Source organism: Taeniopygia guttata, chromosome Z (genome assembly GCF_048771995.1).
Source record: "Taeniopygia guttata chromosome Z, bTaeGut7.mat, whole genome shotgun sequence".
Lineage (NCBI taxonomy): Eukaryota > Metazoa > Chordata > Aves > Passeriformes > Estrildidae > Taeniopygia > Taeniopygia guttata.
Window position 1 is genome coordinate 27,172,521 of NC_133063.1, and position 19,278 is coordinate 27,191,798.

Genomic DNA, 19,278 nt, shown 5'->3' on the forward strand with positions numbered 1-19,278 from the left:
TATGACTCTAACTAGGAAGATCCATTCAACTGGTTTTCCCATCTTCTACGCTGTACACACTTTGAGATAAAATTGCACGGATGTTGTCAAAGGACAGAGATCTTTGGCAACAGAGGCTCATCTACTTGCACGTGAGTATTTGTGTACTGGAACTCACTTTTTTCACCTTAATACCTCTTTTTGGAGGGGGATTTCAAACCAGTTAGGCTGTCCGGAGCATCAGCAGTAGGGAGATGAGACAATTGCAGATGAACGCTGGCTTGCTCCCCCAAGCATGGTGAACTCACTTTCCTCAAGGAATGCTGGAAGAATGCAGAGCAAGAGCTGCAGCTAGAATTCATGAGGCCACACACATGGACCCAAGAAATGGCTAGCAAACCTAGAAAAATCCTGTAAACTTCTAAAAATATTCCTGTAAGATTACTGCCACTGGGATCAGCATATCAGACATACCTGGGAAGAGACACATACATTGACATGTGACTTAAGCTCCCTCCTTTCCCAGAAAAGCTGTGCCTTCCCCATTCCTGAAAGTGTCTAAGGCCAAGCTAGATAGGGTCCTGAGCCACCTGGTCTTGTGGAAGGTGCTCCTTCCCATTGCAAGGGTTGAACTATATGGTCTTATAAGTCCCTTCCGACCCAAACAACTCCATGATTCTAGAGCTGGCATTACTAAACCACATGAGCAAAAGCCATTACACTTCTAAACTCTGACATTGCAAAAGCAAAAGAAACCCCCAATGCACAACAAAAAACAGAGACAGAAATTCTCAGAATGGAGAATATCAACAAGCTTATACATCCTGCCAACACTCCTCAAGCTCTTGCAACACCTTATTCAGATTTAAACATGGTGTCTCCTTATTTTCTGACCTACATTCTGAGGGCACTGTTCACATTCAAATAAATAGAATACAATTTAAAGAGTACAGTTGAATACTTCACGAAGCACTAGTTTCTTCTAATTGTTTCCAAAATATTTTTATGTTTAGGAACTATAAAGAATGTCACAGAGTAGAGGTACATGAAGCTAAACGTTAGTTATTTTTACAATCTAAAATCGCTATGTGAAAAAGAGAGTCACTGTGTCAGCATTGGGGAAACATTAATCTGTTATGCTATTTATGTAAACTCTGCTTCCAGAAAGATAGCCCACATTTTGTGACAGCACAAGTAAAGCCTCTGCTCAACACTACCTTCAAAGAGACAAATCAAAACTAAAATTCTCATGTTTTAGAGTAAAGTGTAACTGCTGAGGCCCTGGCAGGGCTGTGGCCCCAAAACACTTTCACTCGGGACTGTTCTGTTCCAGCTCTCAGACTCAACAGTCAACAGAGCCAAGGGTGGAGTGCTGTGAGTCACACCTGTTCCAGCAAGGACAGCAACTGCACCACCCTTGCTCTGTGGGATGCATGGACAGCTTCTCAAGACTGACACATGTGGATCCCAAAGTGGATTTACAGAAAGCCACAGCAGGAGGTATCAGTTTTCCTTCTTTCAGCAGGTTTTACAAACCCTGTGGAATCCCTTCAGTTTCCATTTTCAGTAGGAATATTATTCCTCTGCTCCCTAGGCACCAAATTATTAGCCTAACAAAGAAAAGAAGTTATTTCCATCATTAAAGGACATAAAAAGAGCCACTAACTTAACAAACTATTTTTGTTTTTACTAATAAAACCAAAGCAAATAAAACCAGTTGAGGCATTCCAGCTGTCTGAGCAAAACAAGCTCTTATATGATTGAATTAAACTGGAGTGGCATGACAATGGTGCGGCACCTATTGCAGCAGTATTGTTCTGATGCCTTTAAAGACCAGAACTGCCCAAAAGGGGCAGAAAAACTGCATTTTTCATAAGAAGCAACATGTACATCCCATCAGGCTTGGTTCTTACACCTCATGTTCCTATGCAAGTCCTAGCTGACTCATTTATGGACATGGTTAAACATTCAGAGGTATTCACCTGATTCCAGTAGTTCGTAATTGTACACTACTTGGCATTTACTTTGCCACAAGGATTCCAAACATACCATTTTTATGAATTCTATGTAATATTCTTCTTAAATGTCATAAGAGTTTTTCTGTCACTCAAGATGGAAAAAAAATCAGTGCAGCTCTCATGCTTTCTCAGATTTTGCTGTTCAACTAGTCTTTTCAAAAGACAAATGGAGAGTTTGTCTGCAGAGGTATCAAGCATAAATGAAGAAGGGAGTCATGGGGATTTTTTTCAGAGAACTACTACCAGCAGAAAATACCTGAAAAATCTCACCATGACCATTGCTAGCTGTGAAAATACGTATATGATGGTATTTCCTCTGATTTATGGTACACCAAACATTTTTCTTTTTCCATGATAATATTTTAATGAAAGATTAAGTGAGTAATTGCAACAACATTGCCTTGTGCTAGCAGAAGTATTTACAACACAGAAATGAAGCAATTACGCAAAAAGAAAGTGCAACTAATAGGTAAAGGAAAACTGAAAATTTGCTACATGGCTAGAGCCATTACATTACCCAAAATTGTTACATGTAATTTTGGGTAATGTATATCAACATTACCCAAAAATGCATCAAATCTAACTTGATGTTGCCTAAAAAAATCCACAGATTCTGGCATATCGTTGCATCCTCACTAGGTAAACTTAGGAAGGTCCTTCTACACTCTAGTCCAACTTTTCTACATTGAAAATAATATGTAAAAACAACTGAGGAAAAATGCTTCCATGTAGTTAAACATAAAGTTTATTTTAACAACTTGGTGTAATACCTCAAGCTTTGCTGCTGCAGAATCAGGCAATAACATGATTTGTACCATTGTGTTTTGTCAAAAAAGCCAGCACAAGAAGAGGCAAAACCTACTAACAACTATTTGAACCGTATCTTTCCCACAAATGATTTTGCTTAGGTGATCTACAGGAGGCTGCAAAATAAAGTTAAAGGCAGAGGTTCAAGTTGGGTGTCTTCACCTTCCTATAACTTATATGGCACACTGGCACATTACAGAAAGAAGTATTCAGAAGTCATGATGTGTGTTTTGCAGTGCTTGTCAAGTTTTGCAAAGTGTGGCTTTGCCAGAGAGAAGGTAGCACTTCTTGGGTGCTTGGATGACACCTTGCAGAACACTCACCTTAATTATGGGCACTACTCTGTACCTGTCATGACAAGCCTGAAAGTTGTCATCACATTAGAGTATAACTCACACCATGTCTTGCCCGAGCTTTGCCCTGGACCAGAATTCCCAGGAAGCTGCAGTACCTTATGGTTGCACCCTGCAGCCGATCGATTTTCTTGTTGAGCTCGGCAATGATGCTGTGCAGCTCTGTGATCCGCTCCTCGTAGCGCAGCGTCGTTCGCTCCTGCACATCCTCGTGCTCTCTCATCAGGTGGGACTGCTCACACTGCAGCAGACAAGCAAGGAAACAGAAAGGCTGTTATGGACAACTGCAGGGAGGCTGGGCACAGGGCAGGAGTGCACTGCACTATGGTTTTCCTACTCATCAAACCAACAGTGCCTTAGCAAGAGAAAAGGACAGACACAAAATACCAACAGCTATACGCAGGTAAGTAGTTACAATATTTGAGGAACTGACAGACTATGCACTGCACTTCTATTACTTGTTTTTTTCCTAAAGAGAAATTGTCACTTCTGCTTGGAAAAAAACCCCACTATTTGCAACTCAAAATAGCTAGAAATATATAAGCTTTGAATCCTAGGATCTTCCCAATGTGGTCTGAATTAGAACAAATCCTATGGCAGAAACCACATTATTATAAAGTAATCACACTTTGAGGTTATAGCTTCTTCTCTGGTGTGAGTACTTATTTTTCTTAATGTTTATAGGTAACACAGTGTATTTTTAATATGTTTGTAATCTTCAATACAATATAATGCTCATGATTTGAGCAATTAAATAGCTACATGACTGCTTGTTTTTCACACATATCACAAAATCCTCCTTTTTTCTTCACACAGTATTTTAAATGCAGTCCCCCTGGCTTAGTCTTCAGGCCAGCACATGCTCTATTTCAATTATAACAAACCATTACAAACCACTGCAATTACAAGCCAGCACTGCATGCTGATTGAAGCTATGCTTGCTTTGATTTCTAACATTTTGCTTCTGACCCCCTTCAGTCTAGCCTCCTTGCAATCACACAATGCCAAGTATCATGCAATCAAAAAAATGAAAACTCAAGACATTTGACAGTGTAAAACCCACACTCCTTAATTGAAGAGCTGCAATGTAAAATTCTCACACTTCTAAGGGCCAAAATTGATATTAATATTGGAGGTCCTCCAAAATTGCTGAATCAAACATTTTTTTTTCAAATCAAATAAACACTCCGTACAAGCTAACTCCCTAAACCCTATGGACTACAAAAAATAATAAAGTAGTAGATGTGCCAGAATTTTCATAATTTGCTCCCATGTATTTTTGCCACTTACATTCACAGCTCGAGAACATAAGCTACACAAAAGACTGCTTGAAAATTAAAATTTAAAATAAGCTTCAATTAACATTTTTATTTTGAACTTTAAATAAATTTATACCACAGTTTTTAACTTCCATGAATATGCACACTTAAAAGTAGCACAGACATCAGAGCACCCTTCCACACATTGTAACAAAACCATTTCTACCTTCAGCTGTGGTAAAAATCACTTTCACCTACATTAAGAAAAACAGATCATATAATCACACTGCAAAGGAGAGCAAAGGAACACATTTCAGAAGAATGATAATGTTTGCTTGGCTTAGGAAACTTCATGTTGGCAACTGATATGGCTGTACATGTAGGCTATGACAACTCTTTATCATAGGATCATTCTACAGCTTACTTCTCACATTTCCACATCTTAACATTGTATCTTTCTGAAGAACTACCACAGCTTTCAAAGTGCAGAAATAACACAAAGAAAATGTTTCACAAAAGCTTTAAAGCAGATTTAGGGGCAATAAAGAGTTGCTTCTTCAGCCTTTCTAAACCTGAATTTCCTCTGACACATATATGGCCACAAATGCTATCTCAGCATTATCAAGATCAATCTATTACATGCACTTGTGGTTTTTTAGCTTTTAAACCAAAGGGATGTTTCAGATAGAGTGTATAATAATTGTTTCCAGACAATAAATAAAACCCTAATCACAACAATTTTTGTCTTTCCAAGCTATGCACTGAAAAGCAGAATTTGTTTATACCGACTGAAGATATATGGACTTTTGCTAATGGGTCTCAGCCACATTACAACTTGATTTCTGTTTTCTCCAGACATTTCTCAGTCATCATTTTTTCAGGATAACATCATCTGGTGACAGATGTACTTTGTGAACAACCATCGGTCTGGCAATATACAACAATAGCTTCACATTTGATTTTTTAAAAGAGCTCTTGAATTATCTTAGGTAAAAGCAACTGGAAAAGGCTTAAAGGAAACCTCTGTAAAAAACAGGCCATTATGGTAAGGACTGGTCTGTCTTTGAGGTGGGGAACTGCACCTGGGAGAATTGCATCTCCTAAGTTCTGGTCAGCCACAAGAAAAAATGGCAAAAGCACCCAAGTAGGTAAATATGGTTCAGTGTGAATCCCAAAATGCACCAGTGGATAATTCTTCTGGCTATTCAGGATTGCTTTTTATTATGGAAGATTAATCTGAAAAATTTAAAAGGAAAAAAAACAAATGCATGTTCTTCTACCCACTGGTAAAGTTTTTCTCTGGGATACTGCAAGTGTTCACCATCCTCCTTAGTTTCTTTGCGCTTTGAGCCTCAGAACAGCAATCTACCACCAATCTGTACTTATTTGCAAGCTGTAGACATCCAGCTCTTAAAATTTATTTGCATGTCAGTCATACAATATAAGATAAATATAAATACCTATACCCTGAATAATAAATAATAAATACCCCGTGCCCTTTTCCTCATCTCTCTTCCAGCCTCATACTTAAGAGCTCCAGTCTCAAAACCCTTAAGAGGTCTAATTCTCTAAGACAGCCAACACAGGAATAACCTACTGAGAGGTTGCAAAAGATGAGCAATTAATTGTTGAACTCAGGAGAGAAGTTTCCAGCACAGTTCTCAATATAAAGTGAGAACTCTTGGTTGTTTTTTGGTACAGATTAAAAAGGTTGTTTCATTTACAATAAAAATTAACAATGGTTAGAAACACCATTGTCTGATCTCTTGATGCTGGGAAACACCAGCAAAAAGTGTATGAGAGAGAAGGATGAAATTTCCTATTAACATACACAAATTCTTACTGAAAAAAACACTAACAATGTGTTAAATTCTGTTAATGTTTATATTAAATTTGCAGTGTTCAATCAGAGGTCAAAAAAACCCCAACAAAACCTACTAGTAGCAGTGCTCATTAAGAGATGCCCCAGTGCCCCAGGCCCTGCAGAGATAAACACTGGCTGTGGTATTGTTCATCAAGAATACAAGTCATCACCTGAACAAGCCACAGTGATAAACCTGTCTAACAGGATTACAAAAGCTAAAAATCTTTGCTCAACTAATACAGTATTTTAATTTGAAAGGAGTGGCAGATTTAGAAGTGGCAATCCAGTAATCTAAATTTAAGTATAAAAATACAGCTATAGTGCTAAATCCTCAATCACAAAAACATGCATGGTCAGATTTAAGTGTTCTGTGGTATGTTCTGTGCATACTTAATGTGGAAGATGAATACAAGCACATAGAATTAATCCAAGCCAGATAAGGACACCACACAACAAAACAAGTAATTTCAATGTTCATCTGAGCACCATGCACTTCTATTTCAAGTTTCTCTGTTAAATGAGAAACTGAAGCCTTCCTGTTAAATTTGCGTGTTCTTACATGTCTACAGAAAATGTTGCTTCTGTTCTTATATGTCTACGGAGTGTTGGTTTTATTTTTATACTGAAACTCTGCTGTTCCTCCCTATATACCGAATAATCAAGAGGATGGCAAAGAATTATTACTGCAGTAATGAGACTTTCTGCTGTGATACAGGATCCAGAACAATATAGCACATTCTTTGTCTACAGCTATTATAAAAATCCAAAATAACAATGAGTAAGTACAAAGAATGAGAGAGCAGGACAACCTTGTGAAAGGAGATGAAATTATAAGAAAAATATAGTAAGCGAATTATCTATTCTTGTTGTATTTGCTGACACATTCAGCATGTTATTAGATCCCATGCTCAGTCACAGAACTGCAGAACTCAATGTCGTCACAGGATATTGGAAATGCCAAGAATGCAGATAGAAAGATTATATAAATCCATGGAGGACAGGACTATAGAGGACTATAAAATGTGATGTGGCCTGCTGCTCACATATGTCGGCAAAAAGGTGGGGGATATGAAAAAGAAAAATTCTCTATGTGCATTTCTTATGCTCTCCCTTCAGACTCCAACTGTTTATCAGTATCAAAGCCAGGATACTGTGCCACACAGAGCCAGTAGAAAGCACAACAATCCTCATAATCACAGAAAGATTTTTGGAAGAAGACATTAGTTGTGGTTCACCAGCGTTTCACAGCAAATTTCATTCAAGAGATTGCTTTATTGCTGAATTGTACACTGATAAAAATACAGAGAAAAGAGATCTGCTGTGTTACTGAAATAATAGAAGCATGTAGAGAAATGCTATATCTGGTCTCCATAGGCAGCAGATTTGGAAGGGAGTATGCTACAACAACCACTAATCAATTACATCACTTCACAAAAACTTAAGCCCAGGCAGTGCAACTAGCTTTCTTCACCATTTGTCATCTATTACTTGAGTTGTGGCTCCCCAAATCACCTCCACTCTGCAAATCACCAATCCTTTCTTCCAAATGCCTCACATGCCTTATGAAATGATGGGAAAGGTATTACCAAAAATGCATTTTAAGAGCTATTTGTTCCAGAGAGCATTTACCATGCCAGTTAAAGTGAAACATGTGGTGCCTTGGTAAGAACAGTCCAGATGGAGAATAGAGATTTAATACTGACCTACTAGCATCTGATTATGGTTATGCAGAACCTCGAACACCTCCTATTTAATTTATGCCTTCTGATTCACATTAGACAAAGGCTGTAGAGGAAAGAATAATGAACAAATCTCTGTGGAGTGGGAACAAAAGTTTTAAAAAATGTTACGTAGCACACATACTTGGTATGCAGTTAGAAAAAGAAGACAAGGTGCAGTGGTTTCACCAGTGTATGTCTCAGTACTTATGCACTGCCAACACATTCAATATATGAGTTGTGTTTGTTTAATGATTTGAATTCCTTAAGAAAGATTTGTATTTTAATACATACTAAGTTCTATCCTCTTGAGGGCTTCAGAAAAAAATTAACTGCAAAGAGATATATCATTAAACCTTTATATAAAACTGATCATTAAAAATACTTATTTTCTGAATCTGAACTCTAGCTATCAGCCTGCCCTTCAGACATTCCAGTTGTGTGCTCTTCACAGGTCAGGAGGCACTGATCTCTGTGTTTGCATGGCTCAGTATCAAGTAAAACTCCCAGCATTACAAACCAAGCACTATATACACATGCATAATTGGTAACCCATCAAAGAAAACACCAAACAATCTTGAGCTAACAGAGCACATATTAATTGGTATTAAGGACTGATCCTTAATCCTAGTTGCCATCAGTGTCTATTTGGTACTGTATGAGAGCACCTACAAGGCACTCTTCACTGGCTGAGAGATAATCTCTCTATTTTTAGGTAAAGACCCAGAAATAAAAATAAAACACTAACAAAAACCCGTGGTTAGTACCAGACCCTCCAGAGTTATAAATAGCAACAATAAAGTCAGTGCAATCATGCAGAATGATGTGGATCATTCGGATACAATGAATCCATTTGAGAGTTTAATGATTGTCAAATGCAGCCTCATACCAAACTGTAAGCCAGAAAGAGGACTCTATCCCAAGAATGCCACAGAAATTAGAAAAGGCTCTCAGGATTATAGCTGATAAACCATGTTAACTCCAAGCATGGCTCTGGATCACACATTAAGGGGAATAAAAACATGAAAGTGATTTTATTTTTGGATGTTACATTGATGGTCTGCAATAACAGCATCACTTACAAGCCCATAAATCTTAAAAGCAGCTGAAAAAAACATTAGGGAATGCAGGCAAAGGCCAAAATAAGGCAGAACTGAAGAAAGAGCCTGAAAATCAAGACTGCTTAAACATTTTTATATTTGGCTTGAATTTAAGTATCACAGATGAAAGGTCTCATCAAAATGAAATAAATACTGAAATCTTTAAATCTGCAAAGTCACAGAACAGCTAAGGATGACAGGGACCACTGGAATTTACTCATTCAGGCCCTTATCCAATCCAAGATCTGGTCCAGGTGCCTTGAGTACTTTCAAGGTTGGAGATTCTACAACATCTCTAAGCAACAAATAAGGTGCCATACTTTACAGGACAAAATGCTTTGTTTGTCCCTATCCAAGAATTTTGAATTAATTTTGAAATGTTAACTATTTATAAAAGGTATTTGGTACAAGGCAGTATCTGAAAACAAAGATTTTTTTACAGGAGAGAAAAATATTAAAAACAATAGTTCCATTTTCTTTGCTTGCATTTGCCTCTCTGTGAAAGCATTACAGTTCCAGCCTTATTCTTATTTAACCCCTTGGCATTCCACTGGCTGTGTTTTCTACAATTCCACAATTCCAACTGGCATACTAGAAGCCGGACTGAGATCACAAGTAATTTCTCACATAACATCAAAGCACTGAAATTGGCAGTAACTTTTGATCAGTGTTAATTTGTGCTGTGTTAAGATGTGACCCAGGAGTGCAAGGCTCTGCAACCAGTTACCTAACCCACTGAGAGCAACCTGTAGTTCTTATATTCTACTATTATTCAAAGCACTTGTTGCTTATATTGACTTCAAAACAAAATGTATCTAATTAATTTTTACTGGGTTTTTAAAGAATGTCTTCAACACAAAAAAAGTATAACCTATGGCAACTATGTGTCTTGCAGTCTTAAAATTCTTTTGACTTGTGACATTGTTCGATATATTCCTTGATCTCTCTGAGGAACAAGGACTGCACAAAACCAGGGATCATCTTCAAAATCTTGAACTACTATTGCTCACCTGTGCTTTTGCCAATTTCTTTTCCAATAGGTCACGCTCCTTTTCTGTTTGTTGTAGACGCTTATTAAGCTCCACAATGTCTCCCTTTAATGAAGCCAGGGCTGCTAAATGAAGCTGCAAGACAGAAAGGAAAGAAACAAATTAACCAATTCCCAAGCCATTTAGCACTAGAGAAGGGATAGAATTATATGGTAGCTATAGTGATGATGGATTTCTGTAGTAGTTAATAGCAACTTCAGTAGAACAAAGCCTAAAAGAAATCTACATGCAACTAACAATTTAACAAATAGTTTTTTGAACATGGAATTTTTCTTCCCAGGCAAAACATGCATTCCTTCACTACATCCTTTATAAGGGTAAATACAATTAGGAGTAATTCAGCTAGGAATGCGTAGATTACTTCTAACACTACTTCATTAAGACGTAGCCTGAGTCTTGTGCTGTAAAACCTTACACTAAATGTTGACTAAGATTTGCATTGTAGAATGAGGTGTACCACATTTTGATGCCTTTAGACATACAGAGGTTATCAGTCTGGTGAAAGTGGATAGCTCCATGCAAAGGATTTGATTTTATTTTGCAACTAGTGCTTACTCCACTGCGAACCACTCTTCTGCAGTTGTTACTCTCCCCAGTCCCACACCAGCGAGTTTCAGTGATTCTTATCTACTAACCCACATATGAAGAACCTGAGCATTTTTTCTTTCTGCAGATCCTTTTGATGAAAGATACTTTCTACACTTAGCTGATAGCATGTGGAAATATATATCAGGCTAGGCTAACTCACAACATTGAAATTAGGTTAGCTGCACAACTTAAAAACCAAGAACAGTTCTTAAAAGAATTTTAATTGTTCCCACTCTCTTCTTGTCCCTAAATACCCCATTCATCGTTTCAACAAACACACAAGCCAGAATTCAGCACTAAGTATTGACAATTACAACTGGAAAGTCCAAGAAGGAGAACTAGCCATTAGCCCTGAAGTCTTTCTTTGCAGTTGTAAAGAAACACCTTCAAGTTATACTGGGTATGAAAACAGAAGTGACCTTTCACACTAGACCAAGCAACACAGTAAACCCTGCTCTGCTGCCAAGAGTCAGGCTGAAATACAAACTCTTCTAATCCTCCACCCACTTTCAGTTCCTCAATCTGATATTCTATGGGACAGGTAAAAAAGTATTTTTTCTTGTTTCATTTACAATGAATCGTTAGTGAGTCCTATTTTGATATAAATTCTACCTTTATAATACTGGAAGCTAGCAAAACCATAGCTGTTTTCCCATGCTGATGTGTGAAAGCAGCTGCCTGACAGCAGAGAGACCAGAACATTTGGCAACTGGTTCCTCACATACAGTATTCCCATTGTTAATTAAAAAAACTCTGCCTTCAAGACATGAAAGATAATTTAAAAAAATATTTGGATGTGAATTCTGACTTTTTAAATGCTGTGTAACTAGTTATTCCCTTGATCCTCTCTTATCAGTTCAGTCGACAGGGCTTTTATTACATCAGCTATAAAAATACCTTACATACATGCAGTTATTTGTTTCAGTACAAATATACACATGCATAATTATATATTGCAGAACACTTAAGATTTTCAAGGCAGCCTCATTTTTCATGTAAAACTCAGTAACTCAGGCTTGCTAGGGGCATATCCTACACAGCTTCTATAAAGTATGTACACTGAAACCTCTTAATAAATCCAGAAATATCCTGAATACTTTAAAGTATTTTTTGCCTTCAGAAGAAAGAAACTATGCACTGATTTTACAGTGACGAGAAAAAAGAACCAGACCAATTGTACCAATCTGTTCATAACTTTCTTCCAATTTTCAGGAAACCTAGTAAATTTTTAAGCCGTTCTTTTACCTTATTTCCATAACAAAGTGGAATTGTTGCAATGAAGCTCACAAGTTTGTTCATCAGAATGTACATCCTTCACCACAGCTTTCAAATAGTACATGAAAAATGGCTACAATTCTCTAAATTGAATAAAACAATGCTACATAGTCAAATATTATTCCCTTTCATACCCTGTAATTAAATGATCACCAGCTGTTGTTTTAATTAAATAAAAGACTATTAATGCCCATACACATGGCCTTGTAATATAAAAAGACACTATTAATTTGAAAATCTCAATGAAAAGCAATTTATTCTCTGAACAGCGGAACTAATGAGGCAGACTTCCAACAGATTTGTCTTTGTCCTCTTCACCCTCTGCAGTCAGCTCAGCTGTTCTTCATGTCCCCTAGCACACTGCAAGCTGAGTAAGAAACAACATGAATTGTGCCTGGTTTTAAACCCTGCTGCCTGGTCCAGCAACCCCTGCCAAACATGAGTATCCAATATGTGAGTTACACCCACCTCTGTGCTCAGTATAGCACCTCTCTTCTCCAAGTAACCAAAGGATGGCTTTATTAACGACAAGGAAAGCTTGTTGCATCTTTTACCATCCAGAATTACCCTTTCATTAATTGGACTGTTTCAGTTTCCACGGTTAATAAAATTAAAAAAAAAAAAAAACCCAAAACAAAAAAACAACAAAATCCAAAACAAATCAAAAAACCCCAACAAACCAAACCAAAACCATCCAACCAACCAAACAAAAAAACCAAAAAACCCCCAAAAAACCAAAACAAAACCCCCCAAACAACATAGTGAAAGGGCAGACTAGGCAAAAAGAAGCTATTGTAATAGAGGAGGGCTGCTTGTGATACTCTAGTTTGATGCTTCCAGCTAGTACTGAATACATAAGTTTAACACAGCCAGTGTAACTGTGTATTCACAGCAGCATCAAGCTCTCCTCTCCAATTCATTAAAAAGGCATAAGGAACCATTGCTGCACTTTCACTTAAGGTGTGAGTGTTCCCACAGACCATGCTTCCCAGTATGCTTGTTTATCACAAGCAGGTGGGAACTGGAACACGATCTTTGGATGTTGCTGTAACTCAGAGAAGGAAACATCTGAGCAAAGAGCTACAGTCCATGCAGAAGTATTCCAGGTGGGGGAAAAATAAAGTTTATGTTTAGAAATCAACTTTAATAATCCAAAATATTAAAGTGGGAAAGACTCAAGTTAAAAATCTCAACCAGTAAGTCAATCACAATTGTAACTCTGCAGCACTGAACCACTACAGGATTATGACAACTGAGAAAGAGAGAACAGGGGTAGGTAGCCACATGGCATACTGTTTGTTTTTTCTCCTCAGCAAACAATGACAGATAAGGCAGAGTCATAATGACTAACACTCATACCATGTATTAATAGTTCAAGGTGGGCTGCCTCTTAATGTTCCAAGACTTTGAGACAGATCAAAAACTCAGCAGTGCACAAAATTAACACAGACACCACAAAGATTTCTGTTCGTACAAGACGAACAGAACTGAACCTTTAAGTAACAGACTGCAGAAGAACCTACTTCATACAGAGAAAACAGTCAATTCACAAAGCCTGTGCTGTTAAAAAAACTTTATACTGATCCAGTACATGTACTTGACTTCCATCAAGAAAAAAACACAGTTGTGATGCTGAGGCATCACAAACTGTCCAACAGGACATGCTGGATCAACAGGTGAAAGCAAAGATAAGAATGGTCAGACTAGTCAACCGATTTGCTCCTCTACCATCATCCAAGAAAGTAAGAAAATATATTAGATGCATAGAATAAATAAAAAATTCATTACCTATCTTAGCTTAGAAGCTACAATTTCCTTGAGCTTTTATTGCAGTAACAACAGTGGGTTGCTTACTGAAACATATACACCACATGCTATACCAAATATATCCTGTCAGGTTTTAATATATTAAACATATAGTAAGAATTACTTATTATTATTAAGATATTACTAATATAAAGTAACAAACTGCATAATATGCTTTTCTTAAAATGCAAACCAGTGTACACTAAGTTTTGAAAGATACTATAATTACAAAAACATAAGAACAAGCTTAGGAAAAGCAATTTCCTAACCTCTGATCAAGCCTCCTTTATGAATGCAGTTTCTTCCTCATTATCCACCTGCTCCTAGAAGCATTTCATACAATACTGCAGACATGATATGTGATGCCTAGTTTGCATTGTGCTTTGAAGACTGGTTTTGGTGCTGTGAAATATTTACGCAGGAATTAGGAACAACATTTGTGGGCAGTCAGATTCCTGAAGAATTTTGTGGGAAAGAAATACAGAAGTAGATGGGATAATAAGATGAACTGAATGCCAAGGAAGCAGGTGACTACTGTACTGCTGTACACACTGGTAGATGTGCTCTGACGCCAAGAAAAAACCAAGAGAAAAATCACAAAGGACAATGAATGAGGGTGCTGAAAAAATGGTAAGGTTAAATCCCTGAAAAGCACTAAAATTACTATTATACTCAGCATTTTTCCAAGACATTGTGAAATGTGATCCTCACCACTAAATCTGATCCCCATTTTTTATTCCCTCAGCCTGGAACTAGACTAATTAAACCATGTTGCTAAAACCAGTTGCACTGACTGCACATGTTTGCTATTTTAAACAGAGAAATTACAAAAAGGACCTATGTACATATTTCTCTGTGAAATTCACGTAAGTATTCATAAGTACTAATCTTATCATTTTCCTCTTGTTTCCTGTATTCCTTAGCTACAGTACTGCTGCACACCAGTTTGGGAACTGATGTTCAGAAAGGCAACGTCTGACAAAACCAGGGAGCCATAAAATCATACCAAATTATATACCAATACAATGCACCCAAACACCAAAAGCCAGTTTATTCATTCTCTGAGTGTCCTCTGTGGCTGACCAGTAAAGCCTCACCGTGGGAGAAGGATCAGAGATGGGCCAGGGTATGTGTCCACAAAGCTCAGGAAGAATGTGGCTGGACGGGACTGAGCACAGCTGTTTCAAAAAAAGCTGACACTTGATCTCAACACCAAGAGGACCTGAGGGTGAGTTTTGATTTTGATAAACAACTATCAACAGCTGAAAAAATGAGCTGGTGTGTATTTCTCCCCAAGCTCATTAAGAGTGTCAATGTTTCTGTGTTATCCAGGCCAGTGTGGGGTGTTATACATGGCTCAGCACAAAATAAAAACTACAAAACCATAATCAGCTGACAGAATTTCAAAGCGAGTGATGAGCTTGAGCCAGTTTCAATTCACACATTTACACTTGGCAAGGCCAGGGATGCCCAGGGTGGTAGCAGGAATTGCATTAGAGAGAGGCTGGGAACCACACTGGTAGTGTGACTGAGCTGTGCACTGCAATTGCTCTCCTCTGCTGTGTTTGGCTTGTGCTCTCATTGTGTTTTGTGACATGACGCTAAAACAGAAATCCTGTGTACCATCTATCTTCAAATAAGTAATCCTGTGTACCATCTTCAAGTAAGTAAATCTGATGCTAAACATCACACCTTCCACATGTGGACTATCTAAAAGAACCTGGTCAGAGAGTACTAGGCTCTGCCATTCTCTCGTCTTTTTTATTTCCCACTGGCATTTTGCATACTTTAGTGCAAATCATCCAAAACATGGGCATTTTCTGTGTATGCCACTACTTAGCTTCATGACAGGCACTCTACGTAAAAACATTTGATTAAATACTAAGAATGTTGCCTCTTCTCTGAAAACATTCCCAATTCTTTTGTTATCAAATTACACTATGCTGGCTTTGAAAACCCAAGCTGCTTTTTAACATGAAACATCATAGGTGTAGAGGACAACATAGAAAATACAAGTTAGAACTCCAGCTAACAGCACAGAAAGGGCAAAACAACAAATGTCTATCTGCTGTATTTTCTTTCTTCTTCTGTGTATCTCCTTTCTTCTTCAAGGCAAGGAGGGATTTCAGTCAAGGAATGAAAAGTTTGGTGATGTGAGTTCATAGTGAAAAACATATCTGAAGACAGAACAATAAAACCTTCAGCAATCTCAGGGCTGTGGTTGTGCTGTGGATTGCTAACTTTCATAATTGGCAGTACAGAACATTATCAGGGATTGGCCAGGGAAAGCACAGACAAGGCTGGCACTTATCTGCTGAGATGAATGAGGAACTTTCACGCTAAGGCATGGTAGATATACTGAAGACATGTGCACAAGGCACAGAAGAAAAAAAAATACACTGAACAGTAAGTGTGAAAGAAATCATAGCACTGCTTCACACAACAAGGAAAAAAACCCAAACAAAAAGAAACAAAAGTCAAGTCAAAGCTTAAAAATCCTTCTAAGAGAGAAGTTAAAACATATGAAACTCATGTTACACACATTTGTTACAGATAAAACTCCAAGGCGTTGTCACGTTTACATTTTATCAGGAGCACAGATCAGCACTACTTGCAAACAACACTTATTTAAAGTGATTGCTACACAAATGTCTGGCTACTCTCAATCATTTTTCTTCTCTGTCCTACATAATTTTCATGCCACCTTCTCTTATCCATGGCCCATAAAATGTGCATTTTCTTATGGTCCATGTGATGAAATAAATGTAATCAAACTCAGTTTCTGCAAATTTACTGACAAAATGGAAGGGAAAAACATAAAAGAATAACCATATCCCAGAAGCAGTGACATGACAGATCGATATTCCCCAGACATTTTCAGCCGTATGATCTCTAGAGCACAGCCCTGAAATATCACAGTCAACAGCCCTGTAAGTAACTACCCAAGGCAAAGTTAAAATGACTAAAAAAAAAATGGTACCACTGAATTGCTGGATATGCCTACAAATATGCCCTAAAACTTTATGTCTGAAACTACTGTTACATGCTAATAAAAAGTCTATGTATTTTCAAAGTGACGTACAAAATGGACATTTTGTGATTGTGCTTCTGAGGCAATTATTGTTATATTAAACATTAGACAGTTACTTCATATGCTTGTGCAATACTAAATAAATAATGTGCCAACACTTGCCAGGATGGAGCCATTCAAATTCTAGAAAAACAAAGACCAAATTTTTGTAAGACACAGTTTTAATTTGAAAAATCTGCAGAAGATGTTTTCAATCTGTTTGTATTATTTATAAACAATTTCAACTGAATTTGCTTGTTGTTTTTTTTTTTACTGAAAATTAACATTTCAGGCACTTGCAAATATTTCAAACTATTTCTTAAAACAAACCAAAAAACTATTTCAACTAAAGCAAAGCACAACAATGTTCCATAAAGAAAATACAATAAAGACTGCTTTAGAAGTACACAGAAGAAGTAATCTAATGCTATTCTGGTGAGCAGGATCAGTTTTAAAACGTATTAAAGGAAAAAACAAAGAATGTAATCATGGAAAATTTTCCCTTGAAAAATTAATCTGGCAATTCACACTTGATGAATGGACCCTGCTGCTAATTGCACTTCTGAGTATGCCCGAGGCCTAGACTAATGGCTTTACTTCTATTAAAACAGATGTTTACAATATCATTGAAAAGAAAATTTTAGGTGATGTGAAAAGAAAAGCCAAATACTAGACCTAAAAATAACAAAAGGAGACTAACACTTGAATCTGGGACTGCAGAAACAACTTACACATTGGCAAATTCACTCATTTGGGATTCTTAAGAACCTTCCCTGCGGCACTGCAGGGCAGCAGGGCAGCCCACATGTACAACCCGATGCTTCAGAACTGGCATCTACACTGCGCAGGAAAGGTCAGCCTTGCTTTTACCTTCCAGAGGAGGAACCTGCAGCTATTTCCACTCCCAGTGAGGGAGCAAAACAACAGTAATGCAGGGTATGAAAATGGGCTTCTGGGGAGACTAAGCTTAGAACAAAATACTGTAAGCATTTTTCAACACACTGTCTGCAATCACAGCCTTTCATTAACTAAAAATAATAATTATAATAAATTACTACAAAATGATGAGCTAGGAAGGGTTGTAGCTAGGTCCTTCATCCAGTCTTAGAAGCATTTTATCCCCCTTCAGTGAACTCATTTAGCATTCTTACTCGCCTTACACTTGCTCTCAACATAATTTAAGTAAGGCAAATTATCTCTTTATCACTGCACCAATGGAAAGAGGATCAGACTTGTTTTTTCCTATCTCCTCTTCTGCCTAACATTCCCAGAGAAAATTAACAGAGGAGAAAAACAGCAAGGTTCATTGCAGGTCCTCTTCTCTTGAAATCTCAGGATGCCAAATTCCTTTACTCTGTTCCTTTCCAGTTCCTTGAGGTGACAGGCACACTATTTTCCCCTCAGGAACAAAATGAGTGGAAAACTAATCCCAAGAATGCACCTCACTCAATCCTTTGCATTTAGCATTATAGTGACCCACAGTACTGTGCTGGCTGCAACATATCAGACTGGGTGTAAGCTCATCCACATTAGATTCTTTACCAAGAGTTCTGCACTCTTTGTAACAACTTAACGTGTTCCTTCAGCCTCAGCTTTTTCTGACAATAATACAGACCTTTCAAAAGAGGGATCACCATTCAAGAACCACTCAAATATTAGCTACTACTTGTTATGCTAATTTAATCATAATTTACTAAAGTATTTCATGGTCCTTGAGTTCTTTCCAAAAACTATCTCAAAATAACTTCTTATTTTGACAGATAGGACTGTGGAATAGCAATGAAACTACTTACAATGATACAAAGGATCTCTGTCTCCAGAATGACCCATGTGATCTGCTGTCACCATAAATTAAGATAAATAAGATCTGTATTGCCAGGTCAAATCAGCACTTTGTTTCTACCATAAGCAATTAAAAAAAAAAAAAAAAATCAAACCAAAACCAACTCAACCCAGAAAACAAACAAACAAAAAAAAAATCCACCAAATCCTCTAGGATGGACTTGTCCAATTGTTTGAAACAATCAGAAAGAAAACATCTCTCCAGCTTTCCTTAGTCAGCGTATGCCCTAAAGAGCTTTATATTAGAATGTCCACTATGTAACTTCCAAAAGTACAGTTCTAAAATGATTTTTAGAAGCAGCTAATCAGCTTTGGATCTCCCATATGTGACAGCAAAATTCTCTGCATGCGTATGTACTTGCTTAACAAAAGATACTCAGTACAGTTCTTAATTATTTCCCCTTCCCAAGGTTAGCTGCACCTCTGAGACCTTCATATCCTCTTCCCTGCTCCTTTAAGCTCCGGCCAGCAGCCACTCCCTCTTTTGACGGCCACTCCTTCCAGGAGGCCCAGCATCCCTAAGGGCACCCACTAGTCAAAGCCTCTCCAG

At 37.6% G+C, this 19,278-nt stretch overlaps 1 protein-coding gene across 2 annotated transcripts in view; it reads right to left on the reverse strand.

The window, feature by feature from the left end:
* Positions 1–19,278, reverse strand: part of MCC (MCC regulator of WNT signaling pathway) — a 182,665-nt gene that overhangs the window by 56,083 nt on the left and 107,304 nt on the right. For both annotated transcript variants that reach the window (XM_072922223.1, XM_004177133.5), the window contains 2 exons: positions 10,109–10,222; positions 3,256–3,398 (listed from right to left, as the gene is read on the reverse strand). In XM_072922223.1, the coding sequence (XP_072778324.1) occupies positions 3,256–3,398; positions 10,109–10,222 (257 nt within the window). The remainder of the gene's footprint in view (positions 1–3,255; positions 3,399–10,108; positions 10,223–19,278) is intronic.